Raw genomic sequence first — 21,983 nt, 5'->3', positions numbered from 1 at the left:
TCAAGTGGACTAGGCTTTGGTTCCAATCCAATTTCAATCAGCATTGTCATTATTCTGTTCTTAGCTCTGCTAGCTGCCAAATATCCAACTATTATTGTGCTCTTAGCTCTGTTGGTTTTCCATTAATTCTAAACAATAAATTCAGGCACTTAGATTTCAGTCTGAACCTATGAATATAAGAAAAAAAACCCAGTATATGTTCCCATTTCCTTAGACATTCATTTCATTGACAGACTACTTCAAAATATCCATCAATTGCTGGGCAGTGGTAATGCACATCTTTAGTCCCAGCACTCAGGAGGCAGAGGCAGGCCGATCTCTGTGAGTTCAAGGCCAGCCTGCTATACAAGGCTAGTTCCAAGACAGACAGAGCTACACAGAAAAAGTTGCCCTCAATGCCCCCACACACACACACAAAAAAAAAAGAAGAAGAAGAAAAGATATCCATTAGGCTACTAGATTCAGTTAAAACGTCTCATATTTTAAAAGAATGTTTTGAAATATAGGTTTAATTTACAAAACATTCTAACAAGCCTATTAACTCCTATAAACTAGGTTCAATGATAACTGTGTAAACCAATACCTACATACATGTTAATAGCTACACCTATTCTGCTCTGGTTATTATTAAATGGCTATTAAAAGACAGCTGAGACAAAGATGGGCAGTGGTGGTGCACACCTTAAAATTCCAGCACTAGGGAGGCAGAAACAGGCAGATCTCTGTGAGTCTGAGATCAGTCCGGTCTACAGAGCTAGGTTCCAGGACAGGCTCAAAGCTACAGAGAAACCCTGTCTCAAAAAAACAACAAAAACAAAATACAAAAGATATCTGAGACAGGTATATATAATTCTGCCTGAAAACCAAGAACATTAAAAAAAACTGACACATAATGAAAACTTTAAAATATATGCTGAGATGCTAGGCAGACAGCTTAAATGTAGAGAACTTGCCTACCACGTACAAGACCCTGGCTTCCTCACACGCGAACACATATGAAACAGATGGCTTTTGTTTTTATTCTCACCTGATATCATCAGCTTAGAGGTAAAGAATATTATTAGTAAATCAAACAGTGGCTGTATTTTTGTTTCCAGAAACCTTGCTAGCTCTGGCTAACAGTAATACAAAAGCAAGTTTAGAAGGCTTCCCTAATACTTTTTAGAATAAATGCAAGTCTCTAAACAAATCTTCAGTTGGGCATACAGCTCAGTGGCACAGTACTTGTCTAGCATGTATAAGGCTCTAGCTTTAATATTTAGTACAAGTAAAAGTAAATAAAAAAAAACAAAACAAAACTGCCAGGCGGTGGTGGTGCACGCCTTTAATCAATCAGCACTCAGGAGGCAGAGGCAGGAGGATCTCTGTGAGTTCGAGGCCAGCCTGGTCTACAAGAGCTAGTTCCAGCACAGGTTCCAAAGTTACAGAGAAACCCTGTCTCGGACCACCCACAACCCACATTAGAATCAGGCATACCATTTTAATTTCTATTTTTTTTAAGTTAAAAAAATTACTTCTATTGTTTTCTATGCAGTTATGTTCTGTCTGCATGTATGTCTGTGCATCACTTGCATGCCTGCCCATAGAAGACAGAAGAGGGCTTTAGAGTCCCTAGGATCAGAGTTATAGACTGTTATGAGCTGCAACATGGGTACTGGGAATCAAACCCAGGTCCCCTGGAGAGCAGGCACTACTTAACCACTGAGCCATCTCTGGCCCTGCTTCGAACTCTTTAAATTATTTCATCCCACAAATTTAGATATGCAAAGCCGGGTAGTGGTGGCGCACGCCTTTAATCCCAGCACTTGGGAGGCAGAAGCAGGCGGATCTCTGTGAGTTCAAGACCAGCCTGGTCTACAAGAGCTAGTTCCAGGACAGGCTCCAAAACCACAAAGAAACCCTGTCTCGAAAAAGAAAAAAAAAAAAATTAGATATGCAAGTGTTTTGGTCCTTGACATATTAGCAGTCTAGTAGAAAATAAATAATCAGATGTGATCCAATCAAGTATTTTCGGGGACCTCTAGGCTTCAGGAAGGAAACAGAAGGCCCACCTAAGTTCCAAGAAACAGTCTCAAGATTCTGCTTCATCTCAAATAGTGGTGAGTCTGATGGCAGAAGGGGTCAAGGACATGAGAAACAAGGTCAGCTACAGTCAAAAGAAAAGATAGGAAAAAACTGCTTGTTAGACTACATAAAAGTACAAATGTGAAAAAAAAAATGGAGAGGAGAAGAATAGAATTGGGCTAAAAGGCAGGAATCAAACAGAGATTAATATACTAAATAAACTCGAAAACTATGTGAAACCATTTAAAAATTTCTAAGAAAGGCAGTTGTGCCTTCCAGAAAAATTCACCAAACTAGGAAAATGACATTTTAAGTGCATACACAATCCAAACTCTCTTTCCCTTTGGGGACAATTCAACAGTAAAATAATATAGCATCTGGGATGATATGGTATTCAGCACTTTCTCTTTTGGTCAAGTCTATGGTGAAGGATGTCAATCCCAGGGTCTCTTCTGACAAGTGACGCGAGTTGCTCTTCTGCCTATCCTGTACATAGAAACACTGAGTAACTACTTTTGGCAAAACTAGCAGAGCTAATAAGTAAGTTCAATCAGGTTTCAGGACACAATATTCACACACAAAATTCAAATGTACTTTTTATTTGACAGCAATGAACAACTGAAAATAAAAAGTGAAGAGGAACATTCCACTAAAAGATAAAGAAAAAAATGAAATTCGAAACCCTGTCTTGAAAAATCCAAAAAACAAACAAAAAAAAAAAAAAAAACAAACACAAGAAATAAAGGAGACATGAATAGGGTACAAACTCACTCACATTACCCCTTATACAGATAACATGCTCCCTACTCAAGAAGTTCTAAAGATTCAGAAAACTCTGATTTGATAGACTTTGAACAAAATATTAGGATATGTGTTCAACATACAAAACCAGTTGCTTTTCTATATATCAAAAACAAATACTGAGAAGGAAATCAAGAACACAGTGCCATTCATGATGTACTATACAGCATGGTACAAAATTTAAAACTTCTGTTTCTGTGTGTGTGCAGATAGTAGACATACAGATACAGATCTCTAACAAAGAAGGTGAAAGAAATCTACAATGAAAGCCTTAAAGACAAATTGGAGAAACTACAAGATAAATCTCTAGAACTAGCCTAATATTGTGACAATGCTACAGTACCAAACACAATCTACAGATTAAACACTAGCCTCCATCAAAAACTAAACACATTCACAAAAACAGAAAAAGAAAAGAAAATCCTACAACTCACATAGAAATATTAATGACACCAAGTAGCTAAAGATACCCTAAGCAAAAAGAACAAGGCTAGAGGTATCACATTACCCGATTTCAAATTATATTACAAACCTGAAACAGACACAGCATGCTAATGAGACTAACCCACAGAGATGAACCAAAGAGAGGACACAGAGAAACCCACATGGGGACAGCCATGTAATTTTCAACAAAGGGGATAAAAATGTATGTTGGAGAGAAAGACAATCTATTCAGATTTGGTGTGGAAAACTATATATCCACATGCAGGAGGAAATTGGATTCCTTTCTCTCACTCTGTGCAAAAATTGATGCAAAACAGAATGAAAAATTCATTTAAACCTCACACTTAGAAACTACTATGGGAAAAGCAGGACAACACTTCCATATAGACAGATAGAGACAAGACCTTTTGTTCAAGAAATTAATAGAAAGAATTGCCAAACACCATTACATTAATATAGAAATATTCTGCACATCAAATAAAATCAGATTTCTAAATATTAACTTCTTTTCTTCTACACATTATAAAAATCATAAAAAGTAACAGTCTGACTTATATATTTAAGGCTTCTGCACAAAATATTCTTTGTAGTTTCAGTGTTTCATATTTGTGTGTGTGTGTGTGAGTCTCTGTGTGTGGTATATACACACACTATGGTGGCCAACGGACAATTTGTAAGTCTTGGTTCTCTCTTCCAACATGAGAGTCCTGGGGTTTAAACTCTGGTCATCAAGCTGCCTCAACAGCCCTACCAAGTAGGTTCTAGACCACTTAATACAAAGAAAGGACAGTAAATGAGATTAAAATTTTACTCACTTTCGCTCCAACACTGCAACTCCCAGTGCTCCCAGTGCTCCCAGTCGCAACTCCAGTAAATCTCGCTTCCAATAACTCTTGCCTTCTTGGATCCAGACTGTGAAGCTCATCCATTGCACCTATTAAAAAACAACACATGCACATGTGTGTATGCATACATTACATATAGTGAAAGTGCAATAAAATTTACAAATGAATGCTATAAACAGAAAAAAAACTTCAAAACTACTCTGATTTAAAGGTACACCCCATTTAACAAAGCTCTTACAGCCGATATATACTTTTGACTATAGCCCACAGTACACCCAATTCAGCATGCATGCACTCATGCATGCAAGCATGCACACAAACATAAAGATTTCACAAAAACACTTGGCCTACTATAAGGATGTAAACAAGGTAGGTGTTGTGGCATATACCTACAATCCTAAGGCTAAGGAAGGTGAGGCAGAAAGATCATGAGTTGAAGGTCAGCCTAGGCTACACAGAGAGCTCTAGGCGGCATGGATTATATCTCAAAAACATGAAAAAAGAGTCCTATACATTGTCAATTCGGTTCTAATACATTAAGTGGTGAGAAGAATACAACATTAGTTGTGAGTCGTAAATGTCATAAGTCAAAAGGAAAATTCCTCTGGATACTCAGAGCCTGAAGTTCAAATCTCAGCACCTTGAAATAAGGCGGAAATTTACATTAGATATATTTTACAATTAAAACATTCAACTTTGTAAGAACTAATGAATTGAACTTCATCAAAATTTTAAAGGTTTGTTAATGCAAGACATTTTCATTTCAGATGAAAGGAGAAGCGACACTAGGAGTCATGTTTCCAAAGCAGCTGAGTGATCCACACCTCTCCTTTGGCCTGACAACTGGTTGGTACTGCACCAGCACTTAGAAAGACAAAGAGACAGCCTGGGCAGTGGTGGTGCACACCTTTAATTCCAGCTCTTGGGAGGCAGAGGCAGGGCATCTCTGAATTTATGAGGTCAGCCTGGTCTACACAGCGAGACCAGGACAGGTTGCAAAGCTACAGAGAAACCCTGTCTCAAAAAAATCAAAAATTAAAAAAATAATAATAAAAAAAAGATAAAGACAACAGGCGCTACTTTGTCCAGGACCAGCCAACAATAACAAGGTAATTTATTTCCCATTGTTCTTGCAAATGTACAGTTTCTTCTAGGACTGAACCCTTCCATAGGTGTTCCTTGAAGTATGCACCTGGAGAGGAGGCATTTAAGACAAAAATGTTTACCCAAATCTGTCACTTCAACAGTTTCTAACACTTTCAAAGGCTTTTAAAAGAAGAGTGCCCTAGCACAGGTCCTGGCACCGAAGGGGTGTTTAGAGAATGCACTGGCAGGGCCTGAAAATCTACCTAGAACACTGGAGAGTTATTAGCTAACACGTAACCATATCAGCTAAGATGCTTTCAATCAATACAGATTCTTGGGGCCTTTTGTAGCCCAGTGCTGTGAGCACTCTGTATTTGAGAAGCTCTGCTGTCAAACAAAGATTTGTCAACTTTTTATTTAAAGAGACTCTAAGTATTTTGATCTCTGTAGACCAACAGGCAAAATCATGTACACATTTACCTAACAAGAGAAAAGGCTTCCACAAACTTCATGAATAAAACTCAAGTCATAGCCATTGTGAACAGTATCCCACAATACAAGCCTGCTAGCAAGAACAGATTTGGGGGAAAAGAGAATACCTCATTACTAGGGTTTCCTATTCCCAAAATTTCTTGCAAATACTCACCCATAAATGCTAATCTGAAATGAGTCTCTGTATTTATCTTCAAAAAACGCTTTTAGTCTTTTAATATAAAAATCACTTTGTTGTAACTAACTCAAAAATAAAAGTATGATCCAGCTAAATTCATATAGCCAAACACTCATTCAGTCCCTAACTATACGAGCAATGAACTTCTATAGTTGGAATGGCTGTTCTGAAGCCCAGAAGTTTCACTCAGGGTTTTACATTTTCACTATCAATTCCATTCTTAGATCTTACTTATTTTTATATGTGCATGTACCTAAGCGTATGTGTGTGTACCACATGGATACAGGTACGTAGAGGCCAGAAAAGGGTCTTGATCTCCAGAAACTGGAGTTACAGATGGATGTGAGTTGTCATGTGGGTGCGGGGAACTGAACCCAGGTCCTAGACAAGAGCAGCCAGTGCTCCTGATCCTGGTGTTACTTTCATTGGAATGGGAACAGCCAGGGAATATTGATCCCAAACCCAGCATGTGATTTTTGTTGAAGACATTCATTACTTGGAAGACCAGTGTAGAACTGTACTGGGAGGCTCTTCTGGCATTTGCCCTGCAGTGTCACTATAGCATAGAACCAATTTAAGGTCAGCAGAAGCTGCTTCTGTACAGTTAAGAAGGAGATTCTGAAACGTGGGAGTTTCCTTTGTGCTTGCTACACCATCTGAAAATGCCCAAGGCTACAGATTGGGCTGAAACTACTCCCATGCACACCTGTGTTCTGCCTTCTCTGATGGCATTTGTGTACACGAGGGTGCAACATTTCACTATGTGCACCTTGTTTAGTTTCTTGTTTTGGTTTTTCATTTTTTGAAACAGGGTTTCTGCACGTAACAACCTTGGCTGTTGTGGAACTTACTCTGCAGACCAGGCTGGCCTTAACATCACAGAGACCTACCTGCCTCTACCTCCCGAGTACTGGGATTAAAGGCATTCATCACCATGCCCAGCATGTATATGATGTGGGATGTCCTTCTGCTTTAATTGGTTCATGAATAAAGCTGTTTTGGCCAATGGCTTAGCAGAGTAAAGTCAGACAGAAAATCCAAACAGAGATACAGAGAGTGTAGGCAGAATCAAGAGATGCCATGTAGCCACCAAAGGAGTAACATGCCACACTGGTAAGCCACAGTTTTGTGGCAATACACAGATTAATAGAAATAGGTTAATTTATAATTAGAGCTAGCCAGTAAGAAGCCTAAGACTTTGTCCAAACAACTGTACCTGGTAAGAACTCTCAGAGTGGTTATTTCATAAGCAGCTTCGGGAACAGGCAGGAGGAGAGAAACCAGCCCAGGGGTACCAGCAAGACAGAGAATACGTCTAGCTACATCCTATTTTATCTTCTAATTTAATGTCCTATTCATTTAAAAAACTGTAAATCTGAAGAAAAACAATTTTTTTAAAGTATAATAGTATTTGATAATAGTAATTGGTAACGATTCATCCTCTTTGATCATAAAAATTTCAATCTCAACCTTTAACCAACTGTCAAAACAAAACAAAACACTACCAAGCCAGTCAGGACACTCAGTTTTTGTTGTTAACGAGTATCCGTGGAGACTATGCCACTTTAATGCCATGAGAATGAATGGCATTTGTCATTCACATATTTTCTGCAAATTATCTGCTGATGAATAACAATATATATTAATAACCACAGGCTTTGAACATCTTACTTTTTTTACTAGCTTTGTGAATCTGCATAATTTTTATCTGTTTCACACATACTTATCACTATTCATTGTAGCACATCTTAGTGAATTCCACTTGTTTGTGTTTACATGTTTCCTCAATTTTGAAAATACCTGTCTGTAAGTACTCCACAAAGAATACTCAAAGGTTAATTTTTCTGCCACTCTAAACTTGTCAGTGAGTTTTCTAGTAAATAACAATAGAGTAGCATCAATAACATCTGTCAACTGCTCAAGCGCCAGGAGAACCACTATATACCCTGTGCCTTGCTTTTTTTTTTTTTTTTTTTTATTAAAGATTTCTGCCTCCTCCCCACCACCACCTCCCATTTTCCTCCCCCAATCAAGTCCCCCTCCCTCATCAGCCCTAAGAGCAATCAGGGTTCCCTGCCCTGTGTGTGCCTTGCTTTTTAATTAACTATCAAAGCCACCCCAAATGTCCTTAAGTGTTAAAAACAATTACTCTTGCTAAAAAGCTACAAGCTTTAAACAAGCCTCTGGACATAATTTTTTGACTTCTATGATCCAACAATTTAATAAACTAAACACCAGTGAATGACTCTGCTTAGCTAACAAATGAGTCCTTTAGAAACTTGTTTTGATGGTAACTTAATATTTTTTTATTTCTACTTTAAGGAATAAATTATGCTATGATGAGATACTTCATTTCAAATTTTCCAACTATACTCCCAAAAGCTGGGAATGCTTGATTGTGCCAACATATACTCTATCCCAGTTGTACTGTTACTGAATAATAAGAACAATATTTTGCTTTTTTGATATTTAATTCAACAAAATAATCCAAATTCCATTCAGAGGTCAAGGATGTAGTTCTGTGGTAGACCGTAGTTAATACACACAACACTTGCTTCAGCACATATGTGCACACAGGGATTTTTGTGTGCACACAAGTTATTCAAAGTCTATTTTCTCTTATTTTCATGGACATAAGCTAGTAACAAAACAAGTAACAGAGACCAATAACAGCTGACAGTCAAGCCAGCCAGGCAGGGTCTTCACACCATGCACTCATCACCATCCATCTCTCCTGCTTTCACTCCCAAAATAACAGCTCCTTATTAAACAATGAAACACAGGAAGCCCCCAAACTCTGCTGAGGGCCAGGCGCACCTACACAATCATTTAAAAATATTTTTCTTTCAACTGTCATAATTTTCTGACAAGATTTATTTCATAATGCCAATTTGTTTGCCATCTGAACAAGAGTATGCATTTTTATTTTAAAAACAAGCAATTTCACTTCGCTCTCTTTGGGCCCTTAATAAATAAAGAATACAAAACTGCTAGCAATAATGAAAAATGCACATTAAAGTTAAACATATCCCACCTCTAAGTCCTAGCACTGAAGTGAGCATTCTGGCTTATTTTTCTATCAGAGAATCTTTTTCCCTTTTTTCCAACGATGAAGACTGTGCATTACAATAGCTCCTGATATTTATAACCTCAAAGTGACAAAAAAAAAAAAGTTCATGATATGATAAATTTTGTGAATGTTAACAGACTGCTAAATGAAAGAACATGCATTAAAATGCTATCCAATTCTGTCTGGGTTTGATTTCTGTTACTAGCCATCATACATTTAGAAGCTCACCAAGTTGGCAAGATCCAATGCCCCACCACCAAAAAATAGCTCATCAGTTTTGAAAAATAAAACCTCACCTCAACAATGCTTTAGATGAGAAAATAAGAATGGTAGTTCTCACCAAAACCCACAGCACAATATATGTTCATTTGTTATCTGGATGCTCTCAGTCATATGACAAATTCTGTCTCTGCTCTTGGTGCCGAAGACACAAGGCCATGTGTTCAAATTTTAGTCACTGTTTTGGAAATGAATACTAGGGTCAGCCAAGGCTACATAGAGAGACTCTGTTTCAAACCAAACAGCCCAACAACAAAATCATAATAGGTATCACACCTATTATAGGTATGATGGGGTTTATTAGAATTTATTGTCAAATTTACCATACCCGACATAAATATGAAATTTTACAAAACAAAAAGCTGAAAACGCCCTATATTTTCTGGTGAGACACTCACAAACTTTAGAACTGAAAAAGCGGTCTGACAGCCAGCTAGTTTATTACAGTACGTTCCATATGATGGAGCATTAGGTAACTGAAAATGGCCTTCACAAAAACATGTCAAAATGTGGGAAACCTCAGCTATGGAAATGTACATGCCTAGTCTGAGTTCCTTCAGCAAATACCTAGCTGTGGCCCTAGAGACACCTGCTTATGACAACAGCAAACCAGAAGAACATCTAGGAGACAAAACAAACAACTGTCAGACTAAATTTGAAAAGAATGTTGGTAGACAGGGTTTGGAGAACTCTTCAGAATTTCTTTGTGTGTCTGCATAACAGATGTGCAGATAATTGTGTATGAGGACAAGAGGTAGTGAGTAATTCACCACTTGAGGTGAGGGAGATAGATGTCTCACTCAATCTGAAGCTGGTTGCCAGAAATCCCCATAATCCTCATGTCTCCAGCTTCCCAGCCCTGGATTACACATTTACACGCTGCACCTCACCTTCTATGTGAGTGTGGGAATCCGGGAATCAGAACCAAAGACCTCATGCTTGTGAGTCAGCCCTTTTCAACCTGATCCATCTCCACAGTGTAGGATTTCTCTCAGTTGAGATGTGAAGGAGAAAGGACACTGGTGAGTTTGCCCATCAGGACTTGCCTGCTTACCCAGCAGTAAGGACAGAGACTCTGCTCTAAGGACAGAAGTCTGCTCTGAAGCTGACAACTGAATCTAATGATTCAACTGTCATCAGGAAGAGCATGAGATAACAAGGAGGAAAGGCACACACACAGCACAGTGCAGCGTACAGAACCGAGGAATAAGATGGGAAGACTGTTTCACTGCCGTCTACATACCAAATGTATTCCACACTTGGGATCCTTTAAATGACCAATGCTACTATACACAAACCAAAAGGACAAGACATTGCTGCAACTTGCAACATGAATGATGATTTAAAAAAGTAAAAGAAAGAAGTTGAAATGACTTTGGCTGGATGCATCATATATAATCAATATTATGAAGCATATGAGGTAAAATACTATGCAGCACTAAACACTGTAAACTTATCACTTACCTACCTTATTTGATCATATTACACAGGCAAAGACTGAATAATTCTCCATCACACAGGAAAAAATTAATTCTGGATCTATTAAAATGTACAATAGGGTGAAGATTTAGCATAATGGTATATGCATACCAAGAATACATGAGGCCCTTGGTTCATTCTCCAAGACAGCATATACATGCACGTGTGCGCGCACAGACAGACACACACACACACACAAAGCTGAGAGCTGATAAAAAAAAAATATGGGGCCATGGGTTCCATTTCAAAACCAGTAAACAAACACACAAAGGAAAAACTAATAAACACTTTTATGAAAACTTTGTATTATTTTCACATCTTCTTAGATGATGAAAAAGACTCACAAGACGAGGAATGAAGACTGTATTGTATCACATTCATTTCCAAAACAATCAAGAACCCTAATGCAATGACCCAATCTATGACTAGTACAAGGTAACATGATGTGTTATATGTCCTCAATCTTACATTCGTTGCAATCAGCTTCATTATAACTAATTCATGAAGAAAGAACTGTTCACAAATTAACACAAATTGTCTTCAAGATATTAAAGGAAAAAGTATCTCTGCCTCAAATTCAGTCTACAACTCCAGTCTACAACTGACAAGCTGACTCTAATCAAAGTCTGTGCATAACTAAAGGCAATCTAAACAAAGAAAGAAAATGGTAAGAAAAAGTTATTCAAATTTTGAAAACCAATTTGTGTATTTAAAATAAAAATAGGTAGCAGCTTCCGGCATTTAGTGGCTAATAAACTAGACCAATCTTCTCAGCGGAAGTCAGCTTCCAGATCAGGCACTGAAGAATCATTTTATAAGTAAGGTTTTTTTTTTTTTGTGTGTGTGTGTGCGTGTGTGTGTGTGTGTTTTCATATAATAAAGTTCAATTGGAATCACACTATGCAGGGGATAACGCTCCTCCCAGAAAACCACGGGTTACTAAATAAAATGCCCAGGGTAAAGTGTGAGACACCATTTCTCAAGTGTTCAGGGGAGTCCTGGAGACCCCCCAAACAATACTAATTTCTGACTTGATTTAAAGCCCACTCCAGAGGAAGATACATATCCCCGGTACTGTAAATCTGGCTAAGAATCCGTGGTTGGGGAGCTCAGAGGCCCCAGGAGTGACCCTACTATCTTACTCTGCTAAACGGACATTTTATCAAGTTGGCTTCTAAACTTTTATCTCTACACTCATTGATCAGTGCAGCTCTCAGACCTCATCAGAGAAGTCTCCTTGTGTAGTGGATGGTGGGAAATGCAGAAACTCACAACTCTGCCAAGGGCTCAGCCACCGACGGGACAATTAATACCATACATTCATACACACACAGGCGCGCGCACACACACACACACATCTGTCCCCCATGAGAGAGGAGAGACTAAGTAAAATTCTAAAAGGTGGAGGTTTCAGAGAGGCCAAGCACAACAGTATCTTCTGAACATGACAGGAGCACTGCACCCATGAACTCACAGTGGCTGTGCTTGCCTGCACACAACCTGCACAAGTAGAAGCCAGTCAACATCTAGCATGGAGGGGAGGGGAGTTCACATGCCTGAGTAGCTATGGACATTCACTGGCTTTTGGAGAAGGAGTCAGTTTTTTAAAAGGGTGTGGACCCTAACAGAGGATAGATGGCCCCATACAATTATGGGCAGCACAAATTGGAACTGATGAGTTAAGAACAACCAACAAAAGATGACACAAAAAGTGGGAAAGAACTGAGGTGAGTTTGGGGATTGTCTTAGGTTTCTACTGCTAAGAATAGACACCATGACCACAACTCTTATAAGGAAAACATTTAACTGAGGTGGCTCACTTATAGTTCCAGAAGTTCAATCCATCATCATCATGGTGGGAAGCACAGCAGTAAGCAGGCAGACATGGTGCTGGCTGCATGTTGATCAGAAGGCAACAGAAGTGGACTGTGACACTGAGCAAAACTTAAGCAAAAGAAACCTCAAAGTCTGCCCCACAGTGACTAATTTCCTTCAACAAGGCCACACCTACTTCAACAAAGTCACAACCTTAAAAGTAAAAGAATTATAAGGCTGCTAGCTATCAAGTCAACATAAAAAATTATCTATGTTTCTAAATTATCAGCAATAAACCAAAATTAATGTCTAAGAAGTTATAATTTATAATTACATTTGAAAGGCATAAGACACCTAAAAGCACAATTATTTATGTGAACATTATGGAGAAATATAAATTATTACCAGAAATGGGATACTGTGTGCGTATACATACATACATATATGATTTGAAATAATTTTTTAATTGGTATATAAGTTTAATTTGTAATTTCAAATAGGTTGATAATTATTTGTTTTTGTGATATGGGATGTCCTTCTATATGCTCTGAATATGTTTTATTACCATTGGTTAATAAAAAAGTTGACCTGCCCAACAGCAAGGCAGAACAGAGCCAGGCAGGAAAGCCAAGCAAAGATAAAGGGAAAAAGAAAAGAAGGCGGAGAGAGGGAGGGAAGGAGGGAGGGAGATGCCAAAAGCTGCTGGAGGAATAAGATGCCAGAGCATTACCAGTAAGTCACAGGGCATGTGGCGATACACAGATTATTAGAATAGGTTAGTTTTATTATCGACAGTAAGAAGCCTGAGCCATTGGCCAAAGAGACTGTAATTAATATTAAGCCTCTGAGTGGTTATTTGGGAAATGGCAGTGAAAGAGAAACATCCAGTTACAAATGGCGCCCACCATCTGGCATGGATCCACATCAGGTTCTAAGCACAAAGAAACGGAGTCACACTGGAGTTCCTGGTCTCTCATAGAGATCACAGTGCAGAGACACTGCAGCATTCAGGCTTGAAAACAGCATAGAGGATTCCTGTCTTGGTACACAGAGGTGTCTACAAACAGCACAGAGTGCTGCATGGCGGATTTAGCTTCTACTCATACAGACAAGAAGGGCTTATGGGCAGTGTGCTACAAGCTGCTTGGTGGCAGAATGGACCCGCTGCTTCCCATAGGAGGAGGGGCAGTGAACATGGCTCCCAGAGCTGGTAGGGAACATGGTGGAAAGCCAAAGCTGCTGCATTGGTCCTAGCCATGCCCACTTAGCATTTTAAAAACTCTCCTGATTAAAATTGATTACAGATATGCAATAAAGACAGATTCAGACCAAAAAAAAAAAAAAACTTTAAATGGGTCACACCATGTTTTAAAAATGTACATAGGTTTGGAAGAGAGAGGAAAAAGATATAGGCAGTTATAAAAAAAAAAGTTTAAAAAATGATAATAAAATCTTCAAAAAGACAGTAAAAATAATAAGCCACACAGATATAAAAAGAGTCTAAATTTTATGTATACTATTGTGCTTTCTTTGAATTTCTTGACAATTAATGAGCTAACTGCAAAGAGATATTTTGATTGTGAGGGCTGCTAAGCTAAACCAACATAAAAGATCTTGACTTCCAAATTGGGTCTAAGGATATGTTGCTTTGGAAAAGAAGTTCTGCTTTTGTTTTGAATATAAGAAGCTGTGGATTCCTTCCAGGGTAATATGGTTTGATCAAAGAAGACCTCTTGAGAGGTCTCCATGAGAGCAATGGTCCAGGTGATCCCACATCTCCAGTCTAGTGACATAATTTCCCTATAGAAGGGGAAGGCTGCTAGCATTTCTTACCACCTTGCTCCTCCTGTCCAACTTCACACTGCAAAGTCCAGACAAGCAAGGATCAGAAGAATGGGGCTCCTTTCTCAAACCAACCCCTACTGGGAAGGCAGAAATTCTATTTCAGAGACAAGAGAGCACAGAGCAACAATCCTGGGCTCCAAACACTCACTGGCAGGGCAGAGGTTTTTTTGGTTTGTTTTATTTTTCTAAACAAGGGTTACCATACCCATTAGTGCCCTGATCCTAAAGGAATGGTGGCATTTTCACTGCTTCCATTCCTGGCTTCACCAAAAGTAGGCACAGGTTTGAGGTGGTGATGCGTAAAACCAGAAGACACTGCAGTGCCACATGTGGGCATCTTTATTTCAAACAAACTGAGGAAGTTCATCCCTAAGCGAACTATTAAAAACAATCTTTGGAGAGGTAAAAGGAAACTGGCAGTTCAATGACAGTAACAGAAAATGCAAAACTCAAGAGCAGCTGTCAGTTTAACAAGAGAACTGTAGTAGGTCTGCAAAGAGTGGTAGGAAAAGAGTCCTCTAGGGGTAAACCCAGCTATAATGTAAAAGCCTGGCAGTGCTTGGCTTCTGCCAAAAGGCCTGACTTTAATTGGGTCAGACTGTGGAGCAATTTAAGCCCTAAGATGTTGATGAAAACAGAGTAATTAGTAGAAGCTGACAGCCGAGCAAGCCAGCAACAAAAGTAACCTAGCTAAAAACTAAATGAAGAGATCAAGAGGAGATCAAGCAGAGCAGGGCCAGCACAGCAACCATGTCAGTTACAAAGACTGCACACATATCCAGAAGAGCTTCCTCTAAGAAGCAACTTCACAGGCTGTGCTGCACAGAAAACCACTCCAGCCATGCACCCCAACAGATGAGCAGGTAAACAGCAACAGTTCCTGGGCTGAGACATCAATACACAGTTTCCAAAACACAGTGCTCAATTTTCAATAAAACCACTGTGAGGCATTCAAAGAAAAAGGAAAGTATAAGCTCTACTCAGTGGTAAGATGGTACAAGTATTGCGTTAAGGTTAAACAAAGAGCTCAAAGCAGCCATGCTATTCAAAGAAAAGAAACCATGTTTAAAGACTTAAAGGAAGGTTTTATATAACTTACTCACATGAAAAACAGCAACAAAAAGAATTATTTAAAACTAGAAATCTACAGTTTAGGCACAAAATAACTGGAATTTAAAATTTCCTAGATACAATGAGCAGTCAACTGGAGCTAGCAGAGGGATGAGTCTGTTCTGGATACACAGAGGGTAACTCATGGAAAAGCATGAGTGCCAGGAAAGGTTAATTACACAGACCACCGTAGAAATGTATATAACTTCAGAATCATCTGGGTTAAATAGCAAATGTACACACACACACACACAATTTTGTTAGGTCTTTGACATATAAAAGAGCTAATAAGCCATGCACGGTGGCACATGCCTGTAATCCTATCACTTGGGAAATACAGAGGCAGGAAGATCAGTTCAAAGTTATCTTAGCTACACCATGAGCTCAAACTAGTCTGAATCACAAAAGACTTCCTCAGAAACACTAAAACAAACAAAAGTAATATAAGGAAACTTCACTGAAGTATGGAAACACTATGGAATAATAAATTGAATATATTCAATAAAATAAACGTAAGTAAAAATGTTAAGTAGCAATAAACCCAGTACAATAAACTATAAATATGTGTATTCTTTTCTTGATTTCTTTAAAAAGCACTAAAACAATAGATACAAGCAAGAGACAGAGACTATCTGACAAAAAAGAACAAGACCCAACTAAAAGACTCTACAGAAGACACTTTCAACTCAGAGACACAAACAGGGCAGAAAAGGCAATGAGTTTGCAAACACTCACAAACATAGTTATCAGCTCATACAGCTCTTCATAGTATTTACATGTTAGGAGGCGAGGAATGCCTTATAGCAATTAAGGAGTCATTCTATCTGGAAGATGTAACAATGTGCATTCACCTTATACTGAAGCCCCACAACAGAAAAGAACTCACAGAATTAAAAGGAGGAATGAAAACAACAGCGACAACTGCAAGACTCAATACTGGACCTTTAATAACTAACAAACAAATGTGCAGGAAAACCAGCAAAGAGGTATGAGCTAGTTATTTTCCTCATAACTGTCAAATACTTACCAAGCTGTTACTTAGGGACCAATGAAGCTGGACATAGTGGTGCACGCCTTTAATCCCAGCCTAGGGGGCAGAGGCAGGCGGATCTCTGTGAGTTCAAGGCCAGCATGGTCTACACAGTGAGTTCCGGGACAGCCAAAGCTACTGAGACCCGGGGGCGTGGAGGTGGGGGGCACAGCAATGCTTTATTAGCAATGCTGTACTGTGACTAACGGTTTGAGGGCAGTCCATCATGACAGACAAGGCATGGTGGAGTACACAGAGGTGGTAGTTTGTGACTGGGACTCCTCACAACCTTTCTTATACACCCCAGGACGACCTGCCGAGGAACAACAGTGCCCACAGTGAGCTGGGCCCTTCTACAGCAATCAAGACAATACTCTTGTCTTGTCTATAGGCAATCTTTTTTTTTGTTTTGTTTTGTTTTTCGAGACAGGGTTTCTCTGTGGTTTTGGAGCCTGTCCTGGAACTAGCTCTTGTAGACTAGGCTGGTCTCGAACTCACAGAGATCCGCCTGCCTCTGCCTCCCGAGTGCTGGGATTAAAGGCGTGCTCCACCACCGCCCGGCCTCTACAGGCAATCTTAAGGAGGCATTTTCTCAACTCAAGTTTCCTCTTCTCAAATGACCCTAGCTTGTATCAAGCTGACAACACAACCAGGACAAACACTCTCAAAAGACCATATATTCTAAACAAACACCAACAAGCTGCAAGTATACAAAAAAATGCTCCACAACCACAGTAGAATTAAATTAGAAATCAGTTACAAAAAGGACTTTGGGGAATTCACAGTCCGCTGGAAATTAACATACTCTTAAACAACCAATGAGGCAAAAGAAATCAGAGAAAACAGATGAATAAAAACAAAGAGACATATCAGAATGTGTTACATGAATCAAATCACTGAAGAATTTTACAGCTACAAATGACTATATTAAAATGATAGGAAACGTTTTTATAAATTTAGAAAAATGTCTTCTTGGGCAGGCCTGTGACGATGAACTCCACAGGAGCAGAAGTGGATCCAGACGGTGGACATTTGTGGAAGCAGGACAGAGCCAGCGACCTGGGACAGAGCAGACCTGAGACAACAAACTCCACAGGAGCAGGTACAGGGGAGCAACCACTGAGTGGGTGGGCCAGAGCCAGAGACCACGGAGGGTCCAGCCGTGAATTTGGGATCTTGGAGGGAGTAGACCTGAGCCAGGACCCCTGTGGGTCTGGGCATGAGTCTGGGACTTCTGAGAGAGTAGGCCCGAGCCAGGACCTCTAAGGGTACAGGTATCAGTCTGGGACCACCAAGGTAGTAGGTAGGAACCAGAAACCTCTGCGGGTCGGGCACACCCGAGCCTGGGACCTCTGCGGGAATAGATTGGAGCCAGAGACCTTTGCAGGACCAACCCCAAGCCAGGGACCTCCGCAGGAGTGGATCCAGACCAGGGACAATTACAGAAACAGGACTGAGCTGGAAACCTAGGTCAGAGAAGGCCTGAGGCAGTAGGCCTGAAGCAGAAAAGCGTCTGTAAAGCAAAGGACAGGGTCAACAAGACAAAATGGCAGCTTACAGAATGGAAAAAGATCTTCACCAACCCCACATTGGACAGAGGTATGATCTTCAAAATGTACAAAGAACTCAAGAAATTGGTCATCAAAAGAATAAATAATCCAATAAAAAGAATGGAGTACAGACCTAAACAGAGAACTCTCAACAGAGGAATCTAAAATGGCTGAAAGACACTTAAGGAAATGCTCAACATTCTTAGTCATCAGAGAAATTCAAATCAAAACAACTCTGAGATTTCATCTTATATCTGTAAGAATGGCCAAGATCAAAAGCACTGATGACAACTTATGCTGGAGAGGTTGTGGGGGGAAAAGGAACACTTCTGCATTGCTGGTAGGAATGCAAGCTGGTACAGCCCCTTTGGATATCAGTGTGGCAATTTCTCAGAAAATTAGGAAACAACCTTCCTTAAAGCCCAGCAATACCACTTTTGGGTATATATCCAAAGGATGCTCAATCGTGCCACAGAGACATGTGCTCATCTATGTTCATAGCAGCTTTGTTTGTCATAGCTAGAACCTGGAAACAACCTAAATGCCCCTTAACTGAAAAATGGAAAAGGAAAATGTGGTACATTTACACAATGGAGTACTACACAGCAGAAAAAAAATAACGACATCTTGAAATCTGCAGACAAATGGATGGAGCTAGAAAACATCATTTTGAGTAAGGCAACTCAGACCCAGAAAGACAATTATCACATGTACTCACTCATAAGTGGTTTTTAAACATAAAGCAAAGAAAACCAGCCTACAATTCACAATCCCAAAGAACCTATACAACAATAAGGACCCTAAGAGAGATATACATGGATCTAATCTACATGGGAAGCACCCCTTTAAGGCAGGTGGATCTCTGTGAGTTCGAGGCCAGCCTAATCTACAAGAGCTAGTTCCAGGACAGCTAAGATTGTTACACAGAGAAACCCTGTCTTGAAATATCAAAAAACAAACAAGCCAAAAACAAAGCAAAGACACAAATTGGGAGAAAAATATTTCATGGTTCAGCAGGTTAAGGTGCTCTGCCACCAAGCCTGATAACCTGAATTTAACCATGGGAACCCACATGAGTAGAAGTAGAGAACCTGTCTATTCCTATAAGCTATCCTTTGACATTCACAGGTATGCTGGTTCGAGCATGCACTCACATAAATATTTAAATATATAAAATAAATTTTAAAAAGCAAAAAAATTAAATGGCTTTTTAGATGGAGAGAAAAGGAATAAGAGAGGATTGGGAGGATATACTCCAAATACAAAACTGTCAAATATGAAACTGTCAAAGAATAAATGTTTTAGAATTCTCCAAAATATAAGAATTCCTACACATATGCGCACGCACTTACACACACACATATTTACATATGTACACTCAAAATCAAATCCAAGGCCTCCAAAATACTGGATGAGTGACCTACCAAGGAAGCTGCATCCTCTGTTCCACACAAATATCCTCTGAAAGGGACACCACCAACAGTTAAGGTGCTGAAGGAGATCAGCATGCCAACATGAGGACTGTGGGAGGTGGTCACCATGCAAGCATGAGGACTGGAATCAGATCCTCAGTGGCTAACCTATAATTCCACTTTTGGAAGACTTCTAGAGACAGGGGATTCCCAGAGCAAGCTGGCTATTATTATCAGCTATGTAGGTTTTATTGAAAGATTTCTAATAGGTAAGCTGGAAGGGAATGATTCCCATCAACTTAGGCCTCCCCATGTACTCCCACATACATGCAAGAATACATACACATTCATACACACAACACACAATGAAAATGGAAAAAGAAACCAGAACAAAAAATGACAATTAGTCTTTAATCCCAACACTCAGGAGGCAGAGGCAGGTGGATCTCTCTGAGTTGAGGCCAGTATGATCTACAGAGTGAGTTCTATAATAGCCAGGGCTACACAGAGAAACCTGTTATGGAAAATTATTTTAAGATGTGTTACTTTTGTTTATGCTGCATTTGATTAACATTTGTGAAGCTGTGATTCTTTGCCTGTCTAAAACTCCTGAAGGTCTAATAAAGGACCGAATGGCCAGTAGTGAGGCAGGAGCAAGGATAGGGCTGGCAGGCAGAGAGAATAAACAACAAACAAACTAACTAAAAACAAAACAAAGGCACAGATTGGGGACAAAATGTTTAAAAGGGAAAAAACGAGGAAGAAAAGGAGCAACAAGAGAACAAGGGGAGAGGACAACAGGGGCCACCCCGTCAACCTCGGAGTGAGAGCGAGAGTTAAGAGATATATAGGAGTAAGTAAAGGGAAAAGCCCAGAGGCAAAAGGTAATCAGACTAATTTAAGAAAAGCTGGCAAGAAACAAGCCAAGATAAGGCCAAGTATTAATAAGTAAGAATAAAGTCTCCATGTATTTTTTATTTAGGAGCTGGGTGGTAGGCCCCTCAAAAAGTCAAAAAAGGCCAAAAGAGTAAAAGAGCGAAAACAACCAACAACAGAAACCTTGTCTTGAAAAACCAAACCAAAACAAAAAACAAAAAAGTTTGATACCTAAGAAGTCAAGCCAATAGGGTTCATAAAAAAGTAGCACCCTTCCACAAAGAAAACTAAATGTACTCTGAGCAGTAATTATGAGGCAGTGTAGGTTTCAATAATAGCAAAAAGAACATATTGCTCTGATGTGAGTTTGGATAATTGAAGTATATGTAGTGGGGGAAGAGTATGGAAAATCTTGTACCTATGCTCAATTTTCTTGTGAATCTCAAACTATTCTAAAAATGAAGTCTGATTAGCAACAAAAATATTTTTAAAAGAAAATTAAAAGCACAAAGAAATAGCACCGCACATCCATCAGAATAGTTACAGTGAGTCAAACTGGCAATCCCAGGTGTTGGTAGAATGCTGAACAGTGGGGGAGCTCATAGAGAATTCTTGGCAAGGTCAAACAGTGCAGCCACTTTAGAAACCTAGCAGGATCTTCTACAGGCAAACACACAGCCTGTAATCTGCAGTAACAGTACATGAATAGGACAGTATAAACATGTTCGTAAGGACACTATTAGAAGGTGGGCTGTGAAGGTACACCTTTAATCCTAGCACTGGGAGGCAGAGGCAGACAGATCTTTTAATTCAAGGCCAACCTGGTAGTGAGACCCTGTCTCAAAAACACAAAAATGAAATTAAGAGAGCACTCTTAGGGAGCTGCAGATGCAGTTCAGCAGTAGCCTGCTTTGTTTAGCATGTATATCTGTCCAGTAGTACCACAAACACATATTCTTCTAAAAGAAGGAACACTACAAGTAACAAGAAGTATACAGAGTACTAAAAAAAAAAAAAAAAAACAAACCCCAACATTTTCATGAAAATACTTGCTAAATAAATACGAATTAGTATCAGGAATTTACACAGATAAATCTTATAAATGCTGGTGGGAACAAGCTAGACTTGAATTGTACACGATGTGAGTGTATTTGTGTGACGCCCAAACCCTGGCTTAACTATATCATAACAATGCAGAGAAGGCTGCACCTTGTGGGAGGAGGGCTTTTACTTCTTCTTGAGTAGCAGTTAGGCAGGTCAGAGTTTATAATGACTCACTGAGCCTTACTTTGTGAGCATTTCTGTAGGTTATGCTTTATCTGAAAGGTATCACACTATGCAACTTTAGAAACAAAATGAACTGAATTACAGTAAAAGTATCTGAACTTTAGAGACCAGTAACTTTTAAGGGCTTAAGCACTTAAAAATGTCAAAGAAAAATTCAATAAGGGTATAAAGCTTCTTACAATGGAAAACATGCAAGTATCCCAAAGGAAAAACGTAAGGAAGAAACTGTTTCCACCTGATATATCAAAGTGTGACAACACTACCATTTATTCTAATGTCTGCGATAAAAAACATTTTTAAAAAACTGACAATGGGATTTT

General features: G+C 39.3%; 1 protein-coding gene across 1 annotated transcript in view; it reads right to left on the bottom strand.

The window, feature by feature from the left end:
• Positions 1-21,983, bottom strand: part of Tlk1 (tousled like kinase 1) — a 108,926-nt gene that overhangs the window by 74,397 nt on the left and 12,546 nt on the right. The window contains exon 2 of the mRNA XM_057754848.1: positions 4,125-4,243. Coding sequence (XP_057610831.1) covers positions 4,125-4,243 — 119 coding nt within the window. The remainder of the gene's footprint in view (positions 1-4,124; positions 4,244-21,983) is intronic.

The sequence above is a fragment of the Chionomys nivalis genome, chromosome 22, assembly GCF_950005125.1.
Source record: "Chionomys nivalis chromosome 22, mChiNiv1.1, whole genome shotgun sequence".
Lineage (NCBI taxonomy): Eukaryota > Metazoa > Chordata > Mammalia > Rodentia > Cricetidae > Chionomys > Chionomys nivalis.
Note: the sequence above shows the minus strand (reverse complement) of the source record. Positions and strands in the feature narration are given on the sequence as shown.